At 41.3% G+C, this 27,389-nt stretch overlaps 1 protein-coding gene across 4 annotated transcripts in view; it reads left to right on the top strand.

The window, feature by feature from the left end:
- Positions 1-27,389, top strand: part of CAB39L (calcium binding protein 39 like) — a 59,985-nt gene that overhangs the window by 11,383 nt on the left and 21,213 nt on the right. For 2 of the 4 annotated variants that reach the window (XM_032099734.1, XM_032099736.1), the window contains exons 2-3: positions 13,159-13,307; positions 23,519-23,683. In XM_032099734.1, the coding sequence (XP_031955625.1) occupies positions 13,206-13,307; positions 23,519-23,683 (267 nt within the window). In that variant the 5' untranslated portion in view covers positions 13,159-13,205. Of the gene's footprint in view, positions 1-4,491; positions 4,845-5,398; positions 5,594-13,158; positions 13,308-23,518; positions 23,684-27,389 lie in introns of those variants that run through there. The other 2 variants (XM_032099732.1, XM_032099735.1) reach the window with 2 other exon arrangements.

Below are 27,389 nucleotides of genomic sequence, written 5' to 3' on the forward strand. Positions count from 1 at the left end.
AGTAACTTTCTGTTTAGACACAATTCATTTGGGAGTGGGAATGCACAAGGAAAGGGATTCATTTTAGTTGACTCTCTCTAATAATGGAGCTGGATGCCTTTAAAATGAGCAAACTTTTAAATACGCTGGCCTGTACATAAAGTATTAATACATAAAGGTTTCTGGTAGAAAGCCCATGTCAGTGCTTGGTTTCTGGAGTGATTGTACACATGAATTCAGTAAAAACTCGTGAGCAGTTTACAAGATCTATTACAGATCTTAAAACCCCCAAAACCCCAACTAAAACAAACATCATCTTAGCAACTGTATTTGCATTAAATAAATCAGGAAAGAAAAGGCCGTACGTGCTTAAAAGCGCTAGAGGGAGCTAGGAGGAAGAAGAGGGGAAAATAATCGTTGAAGACATGTTTGCATTTTTAGGAGTAGCTTATATAAAGTATCCATTTAAATCCTTCCACTCACTTTAGCTAAAATGCAGCTGCAGGTCAGCCACTGCTTCTTGCTGCTCTCTGTTTTCCACACTTCACTGAAGAAATTTCAGTTTTCTGGTCCCGAGAGAGGCCAGAAACTTTGCTGCTTTTTACATGGCTGTAGGGAAAACTACCTGCTCCCCTCGTAGACTGTAGCACTTTTTTTGCCTTATTTTGTATTTGGATGAGCAGCCAAATGTTAATTCGTGCTGGTGGCTGTTTTGGGGGGACTGATATACAGGCTGAGTTTGAAGCTTGTCTCCCTCCCAGATTATATGGAGAGAAAGTGTGAGTGTTGGTGTATGTCTGTATTTGGGATCTACTCGATGAAGAAGAATTTATTTGCATTAATCTGAAGTGGCCACATTGCTGTTGCAGGGATCTGAAGAAAATGAGTATCTGTGAACTCGCAGAATAACACAGAAGTATGAAGTTACTGCAAAACATCTCGTTTTGTGAGGTTTTAGAATTCTTGTTGGACACTTTTTAAATTGCTTTGTCGTACGGCTAAATGCTTTGAGTTAAAGTGTAACAGCTTTATGATGTAGATTATATAAATTACTTGTTTTTAGTTCCCCTCCACCCCAATAAACTGCCAAAATGTTGATAACTTGGGATTTGTAAGAATAGCATGAAATGCTGTGGGGGATGTTCTTTAGTTTTCAGGTTTTGGAGGGTGGGGGAATCTTTTTAGTATTCTAAAGCTTCTCCTCTTGATATTCAGCATTACACAACTAAACCTGTTGCTGTGGAGAACTGAATTTTGATGGCCTGGGGCATTGAGCAATTTGGGGGGAAGGAAGGATGTTGTTGTTGTTATTATTATTAGAGGCTGCTTAGGGCTTTGGAATGCTGGAAGTAATCTCAGGGGAGGTAGACAGACTGGAAGTGGATGATTAAATAAGCAGAATTAATATATATACTCTGTGTGTTTATCATCTGCTGCTGTAATTTATTGCAATTCCACTCACTGTTGAAGTTCCCTAATTTCTCTTTTCCACATTAGAAAGTAAATGGAAAGGGCAGGAAAAATCACCTGGGGTTTTCTTCCTTTGGTCTTTATTAGATGGAATGATTTTAAGTCATGAAAGCAAGGACAAAAATTTCTCAAAACTACTTTAACCATGCCTTAGCCCAAGGACTCTGCTCTCTTTAAAGGAAACAAATATAATGAAATTTAAATATATGGAAGCTGGAGTCCTTTAGTAGTGCAGAGATTTTTTTTTTTTCCATGTATTTTGAGACTGTAAAGATTTTTTGCCTATTTATAATTACATCATTCTAGATTTGAGATGGCTACAAATTAAGAATTGAACAAAACTTTTTTTTTGAAATATTTAATAACCTCTCAGCAACAAAAAAACCCTAACAAACAGATAAGAGCACCAAGTAATTATGGCTTAATTCCTCTTGAATGGTTCAGGGCTTTTTCCTGTCATCTGAGAATTAACTCTACTTAAGATGAAACAGAGTATTGGAATAGCAGAGAATGTTTTTTCCCCTGGCCCTTTAGCTACCCTGTTTTGCACTGTTTCTTCTGCTGCAATGCAGGGATGGAGGCGGGTGGGTTTCTTGCTCTCCTGCTGTGCAGAGGGCTCCTATTAAAGCACTAAAGTATTTCCTCAGGTAGAAGATGGGCAAAGTTGAACTGTAATTGAGTGCATATTCAATTTATTCCTCTGAATCAGGAAAACAGGCATATTTAGTCTGAAACAGAGGATAGTTATTTTGTAGATAAATTTCTTATACTTCCAAGGAACCAGAATACTCAGAATGGTCTGTGAATACTTCATGGAGCTCAGTGGAATACAGATTATCCCCAGTGGGGCCCCTTAATGTGCAACTAAACCAGCTTTTTTGTGATATTTCAGTCTTTTTTTTTTGTGATAGTTCAATTTCAGGGTAACACCTACTACTGTTGAACTCCGTGGTACAACAAAAAGTTGGGATTTTACCTGTTGAAGTGGTGATGGATTCACAATAGAAAACATAAAATTTCTCTTGGGACAGGTAGAGGAAAAATGTTATTCTCTCAAAAACCCATGGTGGAAGTAGTGATGTACTTAGATTGTTGTGTTGCCTTAGGAAAAGCAGTACCTTCAGTAGTAGCCCAAGGGCAGAGTGTTTATCGCTTGACCTTCGCTGTGATATTTACCCAAAGGCCGAGGTATCCGATAAAAAAGAAAGGGCCAGAGCCAGAGTGGGTGTAAGGTACCACAAGGCCCAGCACCCCTTCCCTCTCCCCACCCAGCTGTGACAGAGCAGGGCACCCACAAAAAGGTGCCCAGTGCTGGTTTTTCTCCCCAAGTCCTTCACACCACGAAACATCTGTGCAGGTTGTTCATGTGCCTGCTAATCTTCGTGGAGAAGGAGGCTGCCTCAAAGGGCAGCTCATTCTATTCAGTATCCCTCACTCAGCACTCTCTGGAGGTGGCCTGGAGAGGAAACCTGGTCAGTGGTGGCTAATGTGAAGCCTTTAATTCAGTGCTGGAAGAATATTTCACGAGGGGTTTGGAGCAGAAATTGCCACTTGGTGTTACTTGTTGCAGTGCTTTCTGGTGCAGTGGGAGCAGCACTAATTAATGCCTGTTCCCAGTGCTGTTCAGGGCAGTCCAAAAACACAGGGCTGCAGTATCTTGATGATCTTTTAGGTAAAGTGTGAGCAGAAATGGTGATGTTCTTTACAGATGAGTTGAGAGTACAAATCTGCTGATCTGAGGTTGGCTTGGTACCTCCTGTGCTAAGGCAGGAGCAAATGCGGGGAGGTTAAGGGAGCAGGGATGGCTTCTGCCTCTCTGAGCCCATGAAGGACAGGCAAGTGGCTCTTCAAAGTGAGGATTTGGGATACTCCTGTGTGCTCCAGTTTGGAGCCAGCTTTGCAAGCAAAGGCTGGTAGCCCTTTAAAAGGTGTCTACTTCATCTGTACTCCTCAGAAATGAGGTTTTTCATGCGGTTTTGGCTGCCTTTAATGTAGGGCTGTGAATAGCTACTGCAGGTGAGCCCTAAACCAAGATCTGCAACTGTAGTGCTGCTAACTCTGAGGTCAGCTCCCCAAGCAAATGTAGCATACCAAAATACTTTTAATAATGTAGGACTTTGGCTAGGCTATGCCCTGAGGAAGAAGGGATGGGAGGTGAAGTTTTCCCCCCAAGCTGGCAAGCTTGGCACAAAAACATGCTGGGCACTCATCCCTGCTGGGACCCAGCCAAGATCCAGATGAGGATACATTTCAAATCCCATCTTGCATGCCCATGGTAAAGCATCCTTTTTTCCCTGCTCTCAACGCCTGTTAGACAGCTGGGGGCAGAGGGGACAGCACTTGCCATTCCCTTTGGGAATGTGTGGCACTTGCAATACCTTATGATTTTTTCCCCCCATCACATTAGCCTTTGAAAATACACTTTGGGCTAATGTTTTTCTTCATCAGGATTTAAATTTTGCTCAGAGTATACTGCAGGTTGGGTGGTTTTTTTTTTTTTTTTTTTTTTTTTGTTTGTTTGTTTGGTTGGTTTTTTTTAATCCTCCCTAGTATTATTGTAGAAAAGTATTTGGATCTTTGTGTAATAATATATAGGCAGGAAGCAGCTTAACTTTAGCTTTTCTGGACAGGACTTTGCTGAAAGATGTGGTGCGTGAGCATGTTGATTTTATTATTATCTTGTAACAACAACCCGCTGTTGGGCTCCCTTATTTGCATTCCTAGCAGGACGGCAAGGTGAATAATTTAACTCCAGCAGCCTCCGCCACGTGATGGTGCGAGGACCCGTCAGCGATGCCTCCCCCTGCACCGACAGACTTTGGAGGGGAATGGAAACTTACAGAAGTGATGCGAAATCGTAGCATATCCTCCCTTAACCCTGGGGAAATCTCTCGGCGGAGTGATCACTTCATCCTTTGCTTTTCCACGCGTTCCTCTGACGTGGAGTTTGGGGGGTGTGTGTGTGAGCCTGTGAGCAAGACGAGTGAGGGAGTGGGAAGCGGGGAGGGCAGTGGGGGAAAAACGCACACCCAGGCACAGAGCTCGTCGGAGCAGGAACAGCGAGGAGCCAGGAGTCCAGCCGCAGGCAGCGGGGAGTGGAAATTTACAGCTGCTTGTGAGCGCCTGTGCATGTCCAAGCGATCCTTTCTGCTCGCGCTTTTCCAGAGGCTGACGGTCGCTCGGCAGGAGAAGAGCGGGAGGCCGAATCGCGGGATCCCTCCCTGGTCTCTGCCACTTGTCGGTGATCGGCGGGGGGGAATAAAGCGGAATTAAATGGCAGATCACTGACGGCGGCTGCTGGCGGCGTGGGCTGCGGGGAGGCGGCAGAGCTGTCTTCAGCACCTGGCCATGGGGCTGCTCCGGGCTGCCTAGGAGCCCCCACCTTTCCACTCACAGTAAGTGTCAGCCGAGGTGATGTCCTCCGAGTGACGGAAAGTTGAGTGATTTAATGAAACTTTCCTTTTTTCCAGTTAGCACCAGCCTTTTGGTAATAAACCGCTTGCCTGCTTGTTCTCGATAGTTACGCTGGTAGCTTTTTATAGCTTTGTAAACTGTGTTACCAGGAGTGGCTCTTAAATGCAGGCAACCCTAAACAATACTCCTCCTGTTACATAAGGCGCCGGCTCTGCGACCAAGCACTCCGTGTCCATGGAATATCTCTGGAAATGGCTTTATTTACAGTGTGGTTTCCAAAAATAAAATATCTGCAATATATCATTTCTCTTGCTCCTCTCCGCGGGCTGCCTGCAGCTGCGGACTGGCTCTTGAGATGCAGAGGAATGAGAGCGTGGCCACTTGCATAAGGCAGGGGGAAGGAGATGAAGGGAAGATGAGCGTGCGTGTGAACTGCCACAAGGAACGGCGTACGTAGATGAACCATCTCCTTGTTTGCAGCCGGTTGGTCTTGTCCACTTGAATTGCTGATTCTGTGCGATGGGCGATTGATGAAGTGTTTATCAGGCACAACTTTAATTAAGCTTAAGGGAAGTTGGGATTTTTCTTAAAAGTAAAGGCTCTTTATTGGGCTAATACTAGTAGTAAAGTGAAATTACTACTATAGAAGATTATTTTAATCCATTATGAAGGTATTGAAAGTAACACAGCAGACTTGCTACAAACTTGATCGACTGAATGCTGTGTAGAGGTAAGTTCAGGAATATTGGATCAAATGCAAAAAATAGTATTCATGGTCCCCACTAATGGGTTTAGAGGAAGTCCTATTCCCTCTTGGCTGCTGCCTGTGTTATTTAAATTTTGTTACTAGTTTCCATTATTTCTACAGTTACTATTCCTACTAGAAATGGATATTTAACTTGGTTTCCCTTTTACTTAAGTAAATGAAAAGCTGTTAAGGGCTCTTCTGTTAGAATTATGTGTACTTCAGAGACATTAGTTAAGAGAGCTCTTTCTGCATGACTGAGTTTGTGGGAGTTTTGCTATGGACTACAGTTAGGCATGGAATTGAATTCTTAATCTTTTAGGTTTGAAAGACCTCTGTGGTAGCAAATGCAAATTGGGATCCCAAATATTCTTTACTCATCAATCCTGCAAATTTGCTGGCTGTAAAACCTCTGGTTTTGTGTCTTTCTAGTTTTATTGAACAGGAAGTAATAACTTACTGCTTCTAGCTAGTTCATTAGCATGACTGGGAGAGCCTATGTGATCCTGCAATACAGAAGTAAATGATGCTGGTGTGAGTATGGTGCCACAGGATGCCACTTCTGCATGGGTTTAGAATCTGAATGTTACCTGGCATTGCAGTGTGCAAATGCTATTTTATAATAAATATAATAATAGTAATAATAATAATCACAATAATAATAGTGGATGTGAAAACATCGGACTTCCAATAGAAGGACACAAGGTAGCAAAGTCAAACACCTAAAATGCCTTAAACTTCAGTTCTGTTTTCTGTACCCTACTCATGATAGATTTAGATTAAACAGAAATTTTTTATGGTGAGGATGGTGAGACTGGCACAGGTTGTTCAGAGAAGCTGTGAATGCTCCATCCCTGGAAGTGTTTATGTCTAGGATGGATGGGGCTCTGAGCAACGTGATCTAATGGAAGGTGTCCCTGCCCAAGGCCAGGGGCTTGGAACCAGATGATCTTTAGGTCCCTTTCAACCCGAACTATTCTATGATTAGTATTTTGTATTACCACACATTTGTACTTCCTTTATGATCATCACTACCTCATTCTGGCTTTGGATGGTGAATACCTGAGCTGTAGCATCTGCTCCAGAAGCCCTGTCTCTGTACCCTCCTTCCATCTCCTTCTTCCCCTCTTGTGCTGGTACAGCTCTAGACTGTATCTGGGCAGAACTGGACTGGAAACCTGTGTGACCTTTTTTTCCCCGACAAGATGTTTTTTGTTAACCTGGGTCACTTCCCTGACCTGACTCACCATGTGGCCCTGCAACAGCTGGATGGCTCCTACAGAGGCTGTAGGGGTGTGAATACATGTGGAGCAGGGTGTCACCATCACAGAACAAAGCATTTAACAAAATGTTGCCTCAGTGGCCAGATTGCTTTTCAGTGTTTCATTTTATCCCCTGTGTTTGCTGAAAGACTGTACATGGGGGTTTTTTGTTTTTATTAAATTGGCATTCAAGCACTCAATTAAAAAGAGTTAATAATTTCTTTGAGTGCTTCCATAGACCTACACCACAGCACTTGGGTGAAGCATCACCATGAGTGCCTTCAGTTTCATAACAGTATTGAACAACTGTGTGATATTATTATTCTCATTCTGTAGAGGTGATCAGATTAAGGGCAGAGCTGCCTACTTCTTTTGCATGTCTGATCTTCAGGATGCTTTCCATCTGCTAAAAAAATGACATTTGTGGCGATGGTAGGCATTACTGTGATGTTTTGTGTGTTCAGATGAAGTTTCAGCTAATCTCCATCTTCATTTTGGGTAATGCAACAAGTAGCCAACATCAAAGCTTATGATGAGTAAATTCTTGAGTTTTTGGAAAAATATTGTTGCCAAGCAGAGATGGCATTCATTCACCCTAACCATAAAACTGTCCCATCTTCTGTTAATCTTTTGTCTCATTTGCAACGCACCTTCCAAAATCTGCAACCGATTGAGAATTTGCAGAGAAGTCGCTTGTTGCATAGCCCTGATTCCTTCTGCATATCAAAAAAACCGTGGGTTGTGTGAGGGGACTGCACTGGGGAGGGCAGAAGGACAAACTGGGCTTTTCCAGGTGCTCATCACACATGGGGGCTTCTATCTCCTGGTTTGAGTACATTGCTCTGTCACTGCAACAACTTTCCCAAATATGGCAGCAGGGAGAAACAAGGCCCTCTTCCATTATGTAGAGACTGAATTAGACAAAATGAAGAAGAAAATGGGCTAACTCAGGACCCAAATATATGGGTCATGGGCACACTGCAGTGAATGAGAAATGAAGGTCTTTTTTTCCATTCCAGAAACTCTCACACAATGTGAGTTATTGAAAGGTTTTGATTCAGATCAGTAACTTGATGAAGGTTGGGAGCTAAGGCAAAACAAATGTCTGATACTCGATGGGAAGGAAATCTTTTGCTCATTTGTTTTTCAAGACCAAATGTTTTGTCTGGAGGAGCATCTGCATAGAGTGCATGGATGGGCTCACGTGCTCTCTCCCATTCTTGCTTTCATGGGCAGGAAGAAGCCTTTGTTACAGAGCTGCTTTACTGAGTCACTTCATAGTGGGATGGGCTGCTGAGCAGAGTGGTGCTGCTGTGTGCGTTTTTCCTTCATCGGGCTTACAAGTTCAGTTGCACTGTAGTCTTTGGAGGAGGTATATGCCTTAAAAGCACAGAAACTGTGGAGAGTGCCTATAATCAGAACTAGATCTCTTTCTGTACTTTATAGCTGTGTTAAATCTTTTTTAGTACATTCTCTTTATGAGCAGATAAACTGGCAGAAGAGGTATTTTGAAGCCTGATAAAGTGTAGTTGTTGTCAGATCATCTGAGTTGCATTCCTGACACAGTCACTGATTTTTTTTTATGTGGCCTTGGGTAAGTCTTGTAATGTCTCTGTGTTTCAGCTTCCCCCTTTGCAGAGAAGACAGAATAAAAGTAGGTAGATAGGTTTTCTGAAATTGTGTTTTCCATCTTGGTTAAATGTGTGTAGAGTTGGAGACCTCTGAGAGAGGGTATGCCCTGAATATGAAGGGATGTTAACTGTGACAGGCTACTGAATACCCTAAAACTCATGTCTTGTAAACCACAATTGAATCCATCTCTGGATTCAATTCACTGCTTGTGTGGGTTTCTTTTTTCTTTTCCTGACTTGAACAGAAACAGGGCAACATTTAGAAAGCGGTTCTTTAAAGTTGCCTTTTGGTTTTTCTGTGGCTTATCTAATATAAAATCAGTGCCATTTTTTTCTCCCAAACAAAGATGGAATGATATTCCCTGAAAGTATTTTTTGTAAAAGTAGAATTCCTAAAATGTGCTGGACACTCCAGCTCTGGTGTCTGAAATGTCATGTTCATGCTGATGGAAACAGCAGGCTTAGGAAACCTCAGTTCCTCCTACAGCACTGCCGAGGCATTTTCCTTGTGTCCGGGAGAGACAACCTCTGAGACCAGATACAGCTGTTTCTTTCCTTGGTCTCATAAACTCCTCTCAAGAGCACCAGTGAAATAACATCATCCAAACTAAATGTTTCACAAGTTGGCTGGTTCTCCATTATGAATTCACGAGTGTCCACAATCCATTTCTGATGTTATGAAAACATATGTTGAATAGCCATTTGATGGAAAAAGTTTTCCTAGAAAGTAGGAAAGAAAGAGGTTCATTCAGTCCTGTCCCTTGCTGCCAGACAGCAGTGTCAAAAATTTATGAACAGTGCTCTGTAGTGTGCCTGGTAGAGTAGGTTATTTCAAAACCTCAAAGCTCCAGTGGATGGAAACCTTTACATTTTCAGCTGAAGTTTATTCATCAGCAGTTTATAACCATTTGCTTCTGCATAAATAAAGTGTTATTTTTATTTAAGCTGAAATGACTTTTTCAGCTTTCCTGTATTTTTATTCTAAACTTAAGAAGGTGAGCACTTTTAGCCTCCAAGACATGCTGGTCTTGCCATTTTTTCTGGCCATCCAGTGTGCTTCTCTCCTCTCTAACCTCTGTTGATTTTGCTTGACTGTGGGTGTTCAGGGCTGTGTACAGTGTTCCATATGAAGGTCTATCAAGACTTTGTTCAAAGCCATAAATACTTCTGGATTTCTACTGATGATTATTTTTGCGATTCATCACAGATTTGTGTCTGTCTTTCTCACATCTGTAAAATATGTGTGTGTTTGTATATGTCACCAGCTGCTTGTTTTTATAATTTCTCATGGTTAAGTCCTCAGCTTGAAGCAGATATTCATAGAATGGTTTGGGTTGGAAGGAACCTTTAAAGGTCATCTACTCCAATTCCCCTTGTCATGGATGTCTTCAACTAGATCAGGTTTCTCAGAGTCCTGTCCAATCTGATCTTGAATGTTTCCAGGGATCTGGAATGTCTACAAACTGTGTCTCATCTACCATTCAGCATTATCTACTCTTAACTTTTATCCCATTTTTGTTATCTTGGTTCTTGACTCCATCCAGTTTCTCAGGTAGTGACATTCCAGTCCTGTTATGTGTTGATAATATCTTTCTATTTTGAGTCACCAAAATTTTTGGATAGGCTCTGAATTCCTATGCCTCTCTAAATATGATCCTGTCCACAGATTGCTCTTTCCCTCTCAGCAGACTGACTTTACCCCCATTTGCTTCTACCTGTAATTGTGAATAGCACATGTACCCCTAGAAGAGTCCTGCATGGAGAGCCAAAAGGGACCATAACCTGCAGCTGCCGGTATGTACTTCCTGAAGTGATGGATCATCTTTTGCCAAGTTAAAAAACATATCCTGAGAAGGGATAAATCCAAAAATATTATTTCATGCACATCTGGGGCTCTTCCCCCTTTACTCTCTGCCTCCCTCCACTTGCATATAGCAGAGGCTTTGCTTTGTATATAAGACTTTGTGCATAATGAAGACTTGGCTCTGATCAACAGAGAAATGAATTAAACAGTTTCTTGAGTCCCTTCCTGCCCTATTTTTGGTGGTTTGCTGTTGTGATTAAGATGCTGGTAGGGTATATAGTGAAAAAAATGATATTTTATCACTGAGCAGTGCTGTGACTTGCTGGTGATACTGGAACTATGCAGTGGAAAAGTGCTGGTTCTATGGCAAAATTAGTGATTATTTTAAGTACAGACACCCTGCCCTACTCTACAACTACTCTAGACAGCCATGTAAGTTACTATTTGGGAGGAAATAATAGTTTATTGTCAGCATTTCAGTTAGAAATGTGAACTCCATTTTTTAAAAATCTCAGAACCTCTAGCTCACAAGTACTTCGTTTAAAAAATCAATTTCTCTCCCCCTTTGCTTTTCTTTGTGTGAAGACTTCTGAGAAGAAAAGATGAAGGGATGACTTTAGCAATCTGAATATACCTACCCGACCCTGGATGAAAATACTTCTTTTCTGAAATGCAACTTGCCTGTTAAGCTCCTGCTTTGAGAATCTCTCTCTCTTGCATCATCACATCCTCATGCCATGCCTTCAGGATAATAAAAACATGCAGAATCAGGTCTTCCTCAAAGTGTATTGTGAATTATTAATCTTCTATTTGCAGCACATGTGGGATTACAGAGTGCTTGGCGCTTGCTAGCAGCATCTAAACAACTTTATTGTATAATCCTGGCATCACAGTCTTTTCCAGGGCTTGTGTGTAGCTGAATGTACCCCAAAGGGTGCGTTGTTAGTACACCCAGGCTTCAACGTTGCACCTTGTCAGGCTGAGGTGTGACTCTGCTCTGGTGGCCATTGCTGCCAAAGCTTGCACTTGTGAGCTGCCTGGGACCAGGACTCTGCAGCTGGGAGCTCAGCTGAGGAGTGAAGGTTATGTAGCCAAAACTGGAGAAATAAAAATGAGTTTGAACAGGACTGTGAGGAGCTTGAAATGGGAACTCGAAAGTGGTGAAGTTTCAGACACTGAATGTGAAAATATCCCTGTAAAACTGACCTAGTAACAAATTAGAAGCTATATACAAACTCGCCTACTTTTGAAACTATAAAAGAACTTTTTTATAAAAGACATTTAAAAATATTAAGTATAACATTTAAATAAGACATTTAAAAATATTTCCTGTGTGTCATAGAAACTCTTCCTGTAAAGGTAATCTGCAAAAAGGTTTTGAAATGTTTTTAATAAGATGTTAGGACAGAGGCTGTATAGATTTTGCTTTTAAAGCTTGAATTTTTTACTTGGCTGTTTTGTATGGTTACTGTTTATAGCTGCAATAGAATGCATGTCTAATCTGGGTATTAATGCCATAGGATATTTGGGGATTAGTAACACATGGATGTATGGCTCAAATAGGATCGTATTTCCTGATGGACTCTGGAGCGTGCCCATAGTAACAACGGAGCATGAGAGGAGTTGGTTCTTTGGGACCACTGAGTTTTCTTCTTTATGCTGTGTGTGTTGTGCTGGTTTAATTCTCTCCTCTGAAACTTCTTGTATAAAGCTGCTTTTTAATTGTAAATGTTGGAGAGTAATGGGATTGAAGTGATTTGTGTGTATATTTATGTTTTCACAGCTAGTTTTGCAAATGTGTGTGTGGAGGAATTGTGACGTTTTTCTTTTGTTGTGGAAGGAGATAGGAGTTTGAGATTATTTTTGCTTTTGTTCTTTTTTTTTTTTTTTTTTCCATTTTACCTCTTTTTTGTTATTATACAAACTGGAATTCAGTCCAGAACGGTGCTGAGCTTCTAACCAGAACATATTGCCATCTGTAGTCAGTCACTGACTTCAGTAGATCTTTGTATTGGACCCTCAGCAAAACCTGTAAGAATTCACAGCCTAAGGCTTCATGAGATCAGAAACTGACATACTTGGTTTCTTTCATATATAAATACAGTGGTGTGGTATTTGCCTTTCTAACTATACAGCAGAAGAATGTTTCAAATTAAACAAACAATCCATTTTCATTAAAATGCTCAGTTTTTCATTTAAATGTCATGAAAACATTTGTGTTCATATTTGGGCCTGATCCTCTGTTCCTTATTTAATTCAGGCAATGTTTTACACAAGTGAGATCTGATCTACAGATTCTTGACGTCTGTCAGACTTAGGGGATAGCTGAAACTGCTTCCTCTCATGGTCCCTTAGGCTGAAAAAGCAAAGCAGCTGAAGAAGAAGGAGAGATGGCAGAGAAGCTGGGATCCTAACTGCAAATCTCTAAACAAAGGGTGCTTTTGGTGTGCTGGCATCTACAGTTGGTTTTCTGCATTGTGATGGAGCTGGTGAAGTCTGACAGAAATCCCTATGTGAAATCTAGTGGAGCCTGCCAAATGTGCAGGGTCCAAAATACATTTGACATAGGCATGGCCTTGCTGGAGTGCCGACCTGTAGGTCAGAGCTTCCTTCAGGAAGCATCCAGCTCCTGTCCAGGTGCTGAGTAGTTGCTTTTCATATTCTAATGGTGGCTTGTGAATCCTCGATGAACTTGCAATAACTACACATGGGAACTTTTACTGCTCCACTGAGTGGCTGAAGCAAAGTGCAGTGCCTGAGGCATAACCTTTTCTTGTTCACAATGTCTTTGTGTCTTTTTATTGTGTTTTGTATAAACCTTAAAAGCTGTTTTTGTTTGTTGTTTTATTTAAGGCAGCCCTCTTCTATCTTGAAGGAAGAAATCCAGGTGAAGAAAGACCATGCCTTTGTTTAGTAAATCACACAAAAATCCTGCTGAGATTGTGAAGGTTCTGAAAGAAAACATGGCCATATTGGAAAAACAAGAAAAAAAGACAGACAAGGTATGAGGTAATGTTGTAGAAGACCAATAAGGTTTTTATGCTGGGAGAACAGTAGAATAAAGGGAATAAAATTGTGTTTGCTCACTGCCCTGATTCTGCGAGTGCTTGCCCCTGGAAGTAGCTGTGTGCTTGAATGTTTCTGCTGAAACCAAGGGGCTTTTGCATAAATAAAATACATCAGATCTGGGGGTCAAACAGAAAATGCTGAGATCCAGGAGCCTCGGCCAAAACCAAGGGTGATTTCCCACTACTTTGAACAGTAATGAATCTAGCAAAACAGCTTGGAAGGTTGTGTGAAAACTATTGTACTGTTAATGGTTTTAGTAGGATAACAAATGAGGTTGCCGATTAATGTGTAGATACCCACAGAGAAAAACTCTACTTCTGATGAACATCGCAGAAAACAAGAAACCTGTGTGTATACAAATGTATATAGAAGAGATCTCACTCTGTCCATCCTTTCTAATGTTCTGGGTGCTAATGCTTCCAAAAAGAGCTGTGCTACTCATTTTCTATTTATAGAGGCTTTTGCTAATATTACTGCTCTCTTCTAATTCCATGACACAGACTCGAGTTACTTTTGCCACCTTTCCAGTGACCACTTGATAAGATGCACCCCAACACACAAAATGCTCCCAATTAGGAATTTGTGCTTGCATAAAATCAAATTATTTTTTTATTTTTTGCATATGAGACTCTGGCCCTCTATACTATTGCTGTAGTAGAAGTATATGGTTTTAGTTAACAGCAGACCAATTTTAAGTTAAAATTAACTGTCAATGGAAGCAGAAATAGCTGATAAGTGGCACTAATATATTTTTAATGGAGCTGATGTTTGTGTGCGTGTATGTTGTGCTTCCCCCACCTTGTGCAGGAAGCTGTATGAAAACAAACCCAAGCCAAGGCATGGAGCCGTTTGCACCCTTAGTGAGATCCTCTTAAAACTTTTTGGTTTAAAGCAAGTAGCTCAGAGTGTGTTAATTATGTAAGGTAAGTCACATGGATTTCTGGGAGGTCTCTGGTATTTGATGTTTCATTCTGAAATACTTTCAGTAACCTGAAAACTGAGAGAATTTGTCTCTGAACTAAAACGTAAATTAAGTAACTAAATAAACCAACAGAATCTGTTCTTCCCTGCTGAATTCATCCTTTGGAGCCTGATTAAAGAAGACATTCAAAGCAGAAGCTCCATACTTGGGTTTCTTTTCGATTTGCTTTGTAGAATGACTCCTCTGGGTTGTGGTTTTGAGAGTTTTTGGCTTTGAGCTGGTTTGCTTATTTGGGTGTCAGTGACAGGGAGAAATTCAGACTTCTTAGAAAATGCAATGCTCAGTGTAAGTTTTTCATAAAAGGCAGAACAGCTGGTGTGTGTTTTCCTCACAGAGCAAAAGATAAGGGAGTGTTCCCCTGGCATATTAGAATGGAAACAGCTCATGAACTTAATGGTGCTTATTCTACTGGAGGAGGCTGGTTTTCACTTAGTTTTTATGTACTTTGTTGCTATGGGATAGAGGCTGTTCCTGGGGTGAATGTGGGTGATTAGGGCAGAGGATCAGTCCCCTAACAGCAAGGCAGAAGGTGAGGAAAGCCTTTTTTTGGATCAGTATAGGCTTACGTGTCTTGTTGACTCAGGACTTTGTGCTGTGATGTCAAGGAAGCTCATAGGGCCCTTTTCCTTGCAGAAGGAAAGATTTGAGACTCCTTGGTAATTCTGCCTTTCATCTAAAGTGTTCCACTGAGCTGTCCTGAAATAAATACCTGTTAAAGAAAACAGCTAAATTTATTCTCCTGAATTTATGGAAGTAAATCATAAGGACTACCTTTAGTACTGAGATGATGATAAACTTTAAAAACTGGCAGGAAAAATTGCAAACCCAATCAGCCCAGTCACACCTGCTGCTATCCATTCAGGTTTGTGACTTAGTAACACCGTTTCTAAGTGGTGTTTGCAGTTTGAACTGGAGAAGAAAAGACAATGGGAAGACTTTCAGTGGCCCACAGGTTTTCGAGGGATACTCAATAATGCCAATGAGTAGGATCTTTTCATGAGCAAGATTAGAGAAATTTAACTGAAAACAAAAGCAAAGAAAAACAAAGCACAGTGCTGTACTCTGTGCTCTTCAAAACCTAGCAAAGTTTTTAATTTTACCTCCAATTTGATTTCCAAAGGGAGAAGAAATTTGTCAAACTGTCATGAAAGTGCCTAGAGGTTTAGCTACTGCAAGAGCCAGAGACCCTGGATGTTTCAAAGCTGGGTTTGGACCCTGTGGCACTGTGACCAGAGAAGTTTGTGGCTGTCCCAATTTTTCAGATTTCTAGCTCCTAGTCTGCTGTAAGAACTAGAGGAGTACTGTTACGCCTCACCATAAAACCAAGGTTCCCAGGACTTCCAGGATACAACTCCAGAGCATCCCTGATTTTGTGTGCGAAGTAGTTTCCAACTAGGACTTGCTTCAGATGCTTAAACAAGATTTATCCTGTGACAATGAAGCTGCTATTGTAGTACAGCCAATGTGGTATGTGGGTTGAGATAGCTAAAAGCTGCTAGTACAGCCAGTATTGGCAGAGAAGTGCAGCAAAGCCAGAATTAACTGCAGGGCTAGCAGAGAACCCCCTTTCCTTTCCCAGCTGAGAAATCCGAAGTATGAGGCGAAGATGCTGTGGGCAGCCGGGAGGGCACAAAGTCAGACAGAGAGGAGCTTAATACAACTTTGTGCAACTTTCAGCAGGAACCATCTGTGTCGTGGAGGGGATCTTTTTAAATAATGCAAAAAGGATCATTCCTGCCAAGCTGTGCAGTAGAGGGAACTTTACAGCAGAGCAGTTAAGACTTCTCAAGTAATGAGAAGAGGGTGGAGAATATAACTTGACATACAGGATGCAGAGAAGCCAGTCGTAAGCATAAAGGAAGTTCTACATCTTTTCTGAGGCATTTCCGTGTGCACAGATAATATACAGAGGTTTGCACTCTTTCTTCGTGATGATTTTTGTTACTCATGGAGTAGTACCAATGAAGCTTTAACTAAACTCTATTGACTGCACTAGCATCTGTCTCCTTAGATAAGGATTGAATTTGACCCCCTTTCTCCATGTGTTTAATTTTTTTTAAACTATTAATGTGTGTAGTGTTGCCGTAGTGTTTCTAAATGCTTTTTAAACACTCCCAACTGAAAATCAGGCTGATTTTTGAAGTTTGGTTCTTACTTTTATTTTATGTGTGGGTTGTTTTGTTTGTTTGCTTGCATGGTTATATGTGTGCTTAAAGCTTTTCCGTTTTCTCAGCTACATTCTTATGCGTGATAGACCACAGGTTGAGAAGTGCCAGCATATCTGGCTCCCTTTCCTCTGAAGTGCTCTTTCTAATAGCTTGTTTTTACAAATTTTTAGAAACAATATCTATTTTAAAGAAGGGATTGCAGCACTGGCAAATTTAATGGAATAATTGGGAGATTAAGTAGGGTAGGACAGAGTTGAAAAAGTGGACTAAAACTTCTTCATCAACAATCCTCCTCTCTTCCAACATCTGAAATAAAATAAGGTGTTCTTGGAGCATATAGAATTGCTGACATCCTGTTTGGGCTTTGATGTGGTGAAGTTTTATTACAGTATTATATAAATGTCATTACAATTTAATCTCAGTCACGTAGAACCAATCAGTCCTTGAATTTAATGAGGAATGCCCACTCTGGAATTAACTAGAAGAGCAGGAAAGTATTTAAATACCTAGGAAAGAAAGCCTTCAAAGCTTAGATTCTCTTCCTTCTTTCTGGCACTAACTCCTGTAGCATTTGGAGGATGCATGTAAATAGGGATGAAGAGAAGAGAAGAGAAGCTGTGGTACCAAGAGGTCCTATCTGTTGAACCTGAGGAAGAATGGACAGCATGTGACACTCTGGTCACACTGCTTCATTTATTACTGCTGCGTCGCCGTGTCTTTTGTTGATGGATATTGTAAAGGAACGTTGATAGAAAGGGTGCCTGACCCACCTCCCAAAAAAGGGGTGTGACATCCTGGCTTCTCAAAGCCTTGTGTTCAGCTGCTGAGCCCAGTCAGCACAAAGCAGTGCAGGTGGCATCCAGTTTGTCTCTGAAGGACGTCCTTGAACACATCACCCTCTTGCTGCTAACCAAACACCTTTGGGTGCGGCAACCTGACTCAGTGCCATATGCGGTGCCTACAGGTTTGGTAACATTTTCTGTACCTGCCCTGCAGCAAAAGCCTTCCAAGTGTCACAGGCTTTTAATTTCGTGCAGCAAACGGATCTGAGGTTGGTTGAAACTTGGTCTAATCTTTGCATGTGGTCTAGATGGGCTGAAAGATTTGCAGTTTCTGGTGTAGCTGATCCAAGACATGGGTTTATTGTGGAAAATGAACCCAAGTGCATTAGAGCAGGTTCAGAGCAGGCAGAACTGCAGGCTGCAGTGCCTTTAGTCAGTGTTCAGAAGCAAAGTGAAGCGAGATGTAAAATAACCTGAAGTGTCGCACTTTTGCCCCTTTCACTTAAATCTCTCTAACAAGACTGCTCGTTCAGGTAGGTCACTGTAATCTGTCCTCTCTTTCATCTCCACGTGCTGTAACAAATTTGGTGCTGTTCAGAAGGGTTGGGAGAGCAGCATTTTATTAAGGCTACAGTTAAAAGACTTCAAGATATCTGGAACAAATACTTCTATCAATAAATCCTGCTTTTTTGCATAGCAACAAGGAAGCCATTACTGGCTGCTGTTCACCTTGCTGGCTGCTGCGTCGATAAAGCTCTGGGGACTGGTGTGTGAGACAAGGTGCATGCGGAGGGCTCTGTGTGCATTTGCATGGAAGAACAGTTGCGTGGCTGCCGGGAACATGAATACCCATGGATGCGATTCTCCATCTGCCAGAGCCAGTTGCAAAATTGCTTTCCATTTCATTGCTGCACACTGAAACCGAGGGAATGAGATAAGAAGGGTTTGGCACCCCTTCCCCCTAGCTCTGCGTGTCCTGGGGTTTTGTGGAGGGTTTCATGTTTCGGCTTACCTGTTCTGCTGAGGCCTGTTATTGCTCTAGAGGTGGGAGAAACTCCAGATACTATCAGGTTCTGGTGCCAAGAGTTTAAACCTGTCTCTTCTGGTTGCTTTTATTTTTTAAGGACCTTAGAACCTTTAGTTCTGTCTTAAGTGCAAGATTAACAGTGGGAAAGGAATTTATGTCCAGGTGGGGCAAACCTGTCTTCCCCATTTAATCATGCATCCTTTTAAAAGGCGTTTCCCTGTTGTGCTTGCTTGGCCAAATTGTCTTTGCCAGCTTCCTTGAGTACTAGTCCATACGGTTTTGCTAAATGACAGACTTCAGGCCTCCTGATCCAAAATACCCACAATTTTACCTTGTAGGTCCATTTAGCATGAAATTGCATCAAGAATAAGTCAGTTGGGGTGATCCTGAAGTTACATGATTGTTGGATTCAGATTCTGCTAATGGCTTTTCTTGGGAATCCTTACAGTTGCATGTGGAGAGAGGTTCATTGACACTGTTTTTAGGAGAAAAATAGGTTTGAATCACACAGTGAGAATATTTTAAAACCAGATAAGACCAAATCAAGGAGCTTTATGCTTTTAGTTGCGATATATAGCATGGAGTACTGGCAGATCACTGAATCACACGTTGGAGTATTTAGCATCATGCTGGCAGGCATCTCTGTGTGTTACTGTCTGCTGCTGTGCAAGAGAGCAACAGTTTATAGAGAGATTTTCAACCTGGAAATATGCTAGGTACACAAATAGAAGCTGTATGGCCCTATTTGCCATATTTTTATGGCTCTCCTCTCTGCATCCTATCCCACACATGAAGATCAACCAGTCTTTCAGGGAAGATTTTTTTCATATAGAATTTCAGGGAATCATTTCCCCATAAGCTCCTTTCTTTGTGTTATGTTCCCATTAAGTCAACAGTGACAAAACTTTGATCTGTGAGGAAAATAAACTGAGACAAGAATCTTCAAAACTTCCCACTCTGGTTGAAGCTGTTGGTGGGTTTAGAAAGACACATAAATTCTGACCAAAAAAATCAGCATTATGAGGAGGGGGTGTTGAACATGTTTATAATTTAACATAGAGAAGTTATGCAGGCTTATATATGCTGTCTGTTTTCCATCTCCAAGGATATTGTAGATCATCTAGTCCAGTAGGGTTAGCAGAGTAATCCAAGGAATGTTAGATTTCAACATTTACACAAAATCCTGTCTTTCAAAATGGACCCAAAAACCTCTTGTGGGTTGCCCGTCACTATAAACTGTACTCTGTGGTTGCAGAGTCAGTTCTGGTTGGAAAGAGACTTGTTTGAAAGACCAGGAACTTGGCTTAGGAGGTTGAGATCCTGACATCTGTGCAGGGACAGCAGTGCAAATGCTAAACTCATGTGTGTGCTGGGAATCATCTTGCATTTCATCCTTGCTTTTTTGTACCTACCTGCAGCTTTTGACTGTCCAAACTTCACCGTGTCCGACTTTTGACATTTGTCTGTAATATGTATAAGCTGTTCTGTTTAGGATTATCTGTTTAATTTTCTCCTTTCCTCTTTTTCCCCCCCTCTATTCACAACGGCGTCTCTAAATATAATGGCATAAATTCAGTCATGATGGAAAGGAGGTGTACCTAGAGGATAAAAGGAAAATCTGCTGGAAATAAGATTGTGCCTAATTGCAAGAGTGAGATGAATGGCTGAAATGCTTTGATATTTCATGAAACTGTTTCTCTTGCACTGTAACTTCTGCTGGAGTGATTGTTGCAGCGCTTCGCTGTTGTTGTTGCCACTGATGGAAAATAAAAAGTAGCATGGAAGTCATAATAGACTTAGGGGTTTCTAGCAAATCCTTTTTATTTTTTTGTCACTGAGATTCTGTTTGTGACATTGGGGAGAGGATGTCTTGCTGAGGCTTTTTGTTGGTTTTTGCAATTTTTCCTAAAGAGGGTCAGGACCAGTCTGACTTCTTATGCAGATATGTTTCTGTCATCTTGTATTTTCCATGTATTTGAGTGAATAAATGTGCTTTGTTGTTTGTTTTGGACAGATCTTGGGTCTTTGGATCTTGGAATGTCTTTTTTCTCTGAGTCTTAAGAAAGTTTCCATCCCAGAAACAGTACTTACGTACTTAAGGTATTATTCTAAAATTGCTGTGAGATGAAGTGGAAATGTCAAAATGGAGACTGTTAATTTAAGAATCTGTGTTCGGGATTATGGTTTTCCTCTGGATACATTGTGAGGGATAGGCACTGAGGAGCGGTCCTTAGAATTGACTGGGAATAACTTTTGGTGGCGAGTTGCACGCCAAAACACAGACCATGGCAAGGCTAGGAAGGGGGAGGAAGTGACACATGAAATGTAAATTTCATGTGGAAAAGCTGAGGAGATGAGTGGATGGGATGGCAGATGATTAGAGAAATGCGGCTGTGGTGCCCAGTTCTGCCCACCAGCACCAGTGTTCTGTTTCATTTTCTCACACTCCACTTTACTTTTTCACCTCCTTTTTGAGAATTAAACCTAAAGCTGAATCTTGCAGACCTATTTTCTATATATCAGAAAGGACTACTTATACTTGAAAGGAAAGTTGTTAATGTTTTTTTTTAACTACAGAATGCCAGAGATATTCACACCCAGCCCAGCAGAAAGGGTGGAAAGCCGAAAATGTATGGGCTTTTCCTTTGAAATGAAAATATTTCCCTAGCTCTTATAAAGATTTAGAGCTTTAGTTTCTAAGATAGCACCCCTGTTGTTAATCACATCTGTACTCTGTGGGATATCTCAAGTGACACACCACTTAACATTTGAGGTAAAAATAGGCTCTTTTGCTGAGTGATGGTAAAGAACATCAAGACTTCAAGTTATCACATAGTCATGCTCATTTACACGCTGCTCATGCTGACCCATCTCAAATAGCAGAAAACTGTGAGTAGGTACAAAGAGATTGGAGGAGAGCAGTCCTTTATGCTGTGCGAGATCAATGCTTGAATCTTCCAGGTAGCTGCAATGTAAAAGTGGCTTTTTACTGTGGTTAGGTTTGGTTTTGGTTGTTTTTAGGACTTCTAGTTTTTTCCATCATTTTTATTCACTAATGTGAATAAAATCTGTGATTGGAAGTGTTGGGAGATCAGCAGCAGGTGAGAGATGCCTCTTCAGAGCACTGTGGGGTTATTTTATGCAGATTGATGGGGTGGTATTTGAAAACATGATGTTTTCCTTTCAATATATATGAGAGATATACTGAAAATATTGATCTGGCTTTTAACATCCATTAATTTCCAGTTAGCTTTTACAAATCACTCTTGGGTTTTCTGTGTTCGTCTTGATTTTTTTTCACATGCTATGCTAACAAAAGGCTAATTTCAAGTAAAGGTTTTTCAAAGATGTGAAATGCTGTCCTATCTTCAGCATCCTGCCTGGAACTTTGCTGTCATTCTCAGCTTGCTTTCCATCCTGTTCCTTACTTCCTTTCCACTTCTGGCCAAAGAATCCAATCGGTCTTGCTGCAGGTTGTGTGTTTAATAAATATAACCCGACCCAGAAGGAGCCATTGCCTCCATAGCCCCATGGCTGCAGCAGGTGGGATTTAAAGCACACACACCCACATGAAAAAATGACTCCTTTGCTCCATGGAGTCTTTATTTGTTTCAAGTGGAGCAAAGCTGTGAGGAGAGCATGAGCCAGAGCTGCCGTGCTGCAGCCAGCGGTCATTTTCCGTGGGAGGTGGGGTATTATCACTCACATCTGATTTAAATCCGCTGACTGCATGAATGCTGAGCTGTTACCTGTTCACAGACGTCTCTCTTCCCTTTCCCTGTTGTAACCTTGGTGATCAAAATACTTTGTAAGGTAATTCCTGATTCATCGTCTAAATGAGATACCTGAAGACTTGCACAGGATTAGTATATGCCAGGTGGGAGCAAAAGATGTGAAAGATTTATTTTACTGCACTTGGTGGCAGCTGTGGAGCTTTACAGCTTTACTAAAGCAAATTGTTTAATTTAAAATTTTTCGACCTGAGACTGAAGTGCCTGTGCGCTCAGTGAGCAAATCCCTTGTGGAAGATGCTGGCTCAAATCACACCTGATGAGGAGAAATAGGTGGTGGCAATATGAAGCTGTCAAGCTTTGGCTGGGATGGAGTTAATTTTTTTTCCTAGTAGCTGGTACAGTGCTGTGTTTTGGATTTAGGGTAAGAATAAAATTGACACACTGATGTTTTAGTTGTTGCTGAGCAGTGCTTACACTAAGTCAGGGCCTTTTCTGCTCTTCACCCCACCCTACCAGCGAGTGGGCTGAGGGGCACAAGAAGTTGGAAAGAGACACAGCTGGGACAGCTGACCCCAGCAGGCCAAAGGGGTATTCCATATCACCTGGCATTATGCTCAGTATATAATGCTGGGGGGAAGGCTGGCCTGGGGCTGCTGCTGAGGAACTGGCTGGACATTGGGTGGTGAGCAATTGCATTCTGCATCACTTGTTTATTATTATTATTATTGTTATTTTTATTGTTATTGTTGTTGTTATTGCTACTATTCTCCCCTTCCTTTTCTGTCCTATTAAGCTGCCTTTATCTCAACCTACAAATTTGGTTCCTCCCCCCAGTTTCTTCTCCTGTCCCTCTGAGGGGGAGTGAGCAAGTGGCTGTGTGGTGTTCAGCTGCCTGCTGGGCTAAGCAGTTCCACAGGGCTGCAAGGATTTATTTGGGTTCCCAGCAGAGGAGCTGGGACAGTCCATCAGGAAGCAGTGGATGGGGAGGCAGCCCAGCAGCCACCCCTCAGTGGGAGCAGCCGCCAGGTTTGGTACCTTCATCTGGCACCTCTTGCCCCATGTGTGCCCTGGAACCCGCTGGGGTGGACAGGGGGAGCAACAGTGAAATTGCTGCTGCTTATGCAGGGCTGTGCCTGCCTCCAAACCTGTTACAGGATCTTGCTGGCACTGGTTGGTAATTGCTTTCTTGGCCCTATTTTATGTCTGTGGTCTGTAAGTGATGGCATGCCATGTTTAAATGGAATTTATCTTGTGTAAGGCCTGCAGGATACAGTATGGATGCTCCAGCCTCCATGATTGCCTAAAATGATTAAATCATTTTGCAATAAATAATGATAATTGCAAGAACATTTAGAAACATTTGTTTTGAAATACATGTCTTTTAAAAGAACTCCCTTTTTTTCCCTGTTTCATTTTTTTTAAAACAAAACCCATTATCTGCTGGGGGGAAGGCATCGGAGGAAGTGTCAAAATCTCTGCAAGCAATGAAGGAAATTCTGTGTGGGACCGTGGACAAAGAGCCACCCACAGAAATCGTGGCCCAGCTGGCACAAGAGCTCTACAACAGTGGCCTTCTAGCGACACTTATTGCCAACCTGCAGCTGATAGATTTTGAGGTAGGTCAGCATCCGTAAACTTCTTTCATCTCCTTGGTCTTGGTGTTGTCAGTGAGTAAAGCTGTATTTTTCTGAAGTCTAAATAATTTCATTGCATTCAAAACTTTTTCACAGGCTGAAGAAAGTATCTGCTCTAGATTGGTTGGTATCCTGAATGACATACTTGTACACTGGCAGTAAATCTGGGATTTTTTAAAATTAAAACAAAAACAATAAAGAAATATTGCCATGTGTATCCAAACAAGATAGGACATGGTGCTGGGAATACTGTCTAGGAGCAACCTTGTAAACTGCAGGGATGATCTTTGGGATAGTGCAACTAGAGCTGTCTCTGAAGAGTGTGTCTGATTTAGAAGGGGTTCAAGGACATGGAATAAAAATAATTGGAAGCATGGAAGATTTCATGTGACAAAGACTGAAAGAATTAAAATGGTTTAGTTGAAAGGAAAGGAGTTGAAAAACATGTTAAAAACAGACAGCATGTCACAAGATAATTTGGGTGTCCCCCACTTAATTGTTTAGATTAAAAGAAGAAAGGAATATAACTTTTTCTTTCATGGCAGAAAGATTAATGTGAATGTATAAGTTTATATATTATTTAATGTTATGTATTTATATATAGAATTATACATTATGTGAAACATCTTGCCAGCTTTGTTGTTAAAACCAAAAACCTAGTAAACAACTGCTATGACAACTGAACTTGCGTATAAGTAAGGAAAAGGAGAGTTATACTAGCAAAGATTGCAGTAATTCAGGATAAACGCTGTCAATTTACTCTTGACTGGTAGGGATGGGAATAAACTCTGGCACTGTCAGGTCATTGTCATATACTTTTGGTTTGCAATCAGCTGGAACAGTGGCCCCCAGGGCCAGTTCCATGATTTCTGTGGCTCCTGGGTGCTGGTGACTCCTCACGAGTGTCCGACCATCAGTGGGAAATCCCCACTCATGGGAGCCAAACTGCCACCGCTGAGGTCTGGAACAGGAGCAGTACCCTGAGCATATGGGCAGCTGCTGAAGAGAAAAATCAGTTTCTCAAAGAGATCTGATGCTCTCAGAGACACCTTTTGTGGGAGTCATGTGTAGAAGTTACTTTCTTTCCATTTTGTGAATGAATGAACTGGAGGAAAATGGATGATTTATGTTTCCTTTTTCCCACTCTTCCACCTCCCTCTGGTAAATCCAGGATCAAGGACTGATTTATTTATTGTCTTCTCTGTGCTCCTCTGGTTACTGTTAGATGTCTAATTACAAAAATACTCAAAACCCTGCTACCCAAGCCCTTAAAAAACCCTTTAAGAAAAATGGAAAAGAGGGGAGGAGAAGATACTCTTAGCCCAGAAGGGACACTTCTGCATTTTTTTTTAGTTACATGACAGTCTGTATTGCCTCTGCCAGAAAAAAAATTCTGTATGAACATATTGAACACACAGTCTTTAAAATCAAGCACTGGATGAAATACCTAATCTGTTGTTGAATTGCTGTTATTACAAACAATTACAATAATTCTTATTGCAAAATATTTTTTTTTCATTGCAAAACTTTTCAATCATTTAGCCAAGCTGTTATACATGTTCTTTTGACAAAACACTAGAAATGAAATGTCACTGAACAAGAGGACAGTAAGAGCATGTGCTGCTTTGTCTTCATGTTCCCACTGACTTTTCCAGTTTATCAGCTGTTCTGTTTCCATTCTGTTATATTGGTGGCCACAGTTGGTATTTAAGTCTCTTTGTTGAACAAGCAATTTCATCACTCTATAATATGCAAGTTAATTTTTTGATCCATATGTAATGGTAGAAAGCAAATCATAAACTACTGAAAATCTGATTTCTGAAGACAATAATGTGACTTTGCTTTGTCCTGATTCCCTGTCTCCTCCTTGCCACTACCCACTTTGATCCCAGTTTTTCACAGCTGAACTTCCCTTTGAAGACGTGTTTTCAAACACTGTAGGGGAGACTTGCACACATCCATCACACATCCGTAGAAAACACAGGTTTATTGCTTCTGCCACTCAACAAACAAGATATCATTTCAGTGATGATGTTGTCATGAAGAAACTAAGTCAGGTTGGGCAGGAACCCAGAATCAAGATCAGACTGGATATGTAGGAATTTAAAATATGAAATTTATTTTTGAACTTAGAAGAACTGTGGAAAGTGTGCACACAGAAAAAGTCGACTAAAAATGTAGTTGTTACTGTGTGTAAGCCTAAAGGTTCACAAACTGTAAAGCCCCTAAAATAGGCAGCAAATAACTTCAAGCCCAGGACTGATGATGTTAGAATCTTTCCCTTACTTTGCCTTGAAATGGGGGCTAAATTATGGTATAGGTAGTATACAATTTGTTATTTATATAATGCATCCTTGGCAGGGCTTTTTGTTCTTGATTAGCCACTTTCTTTTCATGCTGCCTTATCTTGTGCTCCAGTGGCCATGTGTATTTCATTATAAGGCAAAATTCAATTGCAGATCCAAGTAAGCAGCGTTTCAAAAGTACTCCTCCAATTTTAATGTATGTCAGGTGGTGAGGGAAGTCTGTTGTGGTTCCCTCCTATCTGCCTCCATTCCCTCTGGAGAACCCAGAGAGATCAACTCTGGCTTTCACTGTCACTGATCTCTAGAAAATCAGCTATAATTGGATACATAGATCTATATATCTATATCTATCTCCTCTCTGCTCATGGATATTATGCTGCAGTGCACACAGTATTAAGTAACTAATATAAAATTTGGCAGAGCAGAGAGGATCACTTAATTTTTGGCCATCTTTACCTCATCCTTTCAACAGCTCTTCTCTGTCTGGATTGTTTTCTTCTTGGAGTAACTGCTGAAGCCCGTGGGGATCGCAGGATTCCAGGCATATGATATGGGTGTTGTAAAGATAGGGGAGAATGGGATGACTTTATACAGAATTAGCCTGTTTGAAAGGGTGTCCAAGGGTCAAAAAAAGTGTTGCAGACAAAGGCAGATGGACTGACCTGCTGGGCTGGAATGAGTAGGAAAGCAGAATATTTTGTGTTCCCCAGCACTGATTTATTTGTAGAGGTGAAACCAGGGAATTTTCCTCCATGTGAAACTATCTGCTCGTTGGCTTCAAACATTCAATAAGTTCTCTGCCAAGGAATGTTTGTCCTCCCAAGGCAGATCAATGAGCATGTACAGATTATAAGTGACCTTTTGCTTTAGCTTGCCCTGTGCATAGTGACCTGCTGTTGACTCAGTGCCTTGGTTACTGGTCCTTGGTGCAGCCGTCTCCCACCTCCCTTAACTTCACACATCAATTTGTCTGCTGTGCCAGGAAAGACAGCAGCAGGGGAGGAAGAAGATTTCTAATGCCAGATGTACTGGTGAACCCTGTGGCTGAATAGAACATGATTTGGAAAGACCTTCTGGAAAGCTGTTTGCACAGGGAAGCATTTGAAGACAAAATGTGATTGTGTAGATAGGTGCATACAGCACAAAATTAGGACAAAGAGAAGGATGTTAGTTTTTATTAGAGACACATATGTGATGCAGCCATTTTACTGGTAGTAGTTATTTCATTTTTCATGGTAAATAATGGGCACAGTTTAAATCTAACCCTGGTTTTCAGAAATTCAATCACACTTGGAATTGTTTGCATTTGACTAATGAAAAGCTTTAGCTGCCTAAGCGTAGGCAGTGTGGCAGTGGTTTGGTAGCAGCTCGGTAACTTACAT

Source organism: Corvus moneduloides, chromosome 2 (assembly GCF_009650955.1).
Source record: "Corvus moneduloides isolate bCorMon1 chromosome 2, bCorMon1.pri, whole genome shotgun sequence".
Taxonomy (NCBI): Eukaryota; Metazoa; Chordata; class Aves; order Passeriformes; family Corvidae; genus Corvus; species Corvus moneduloides.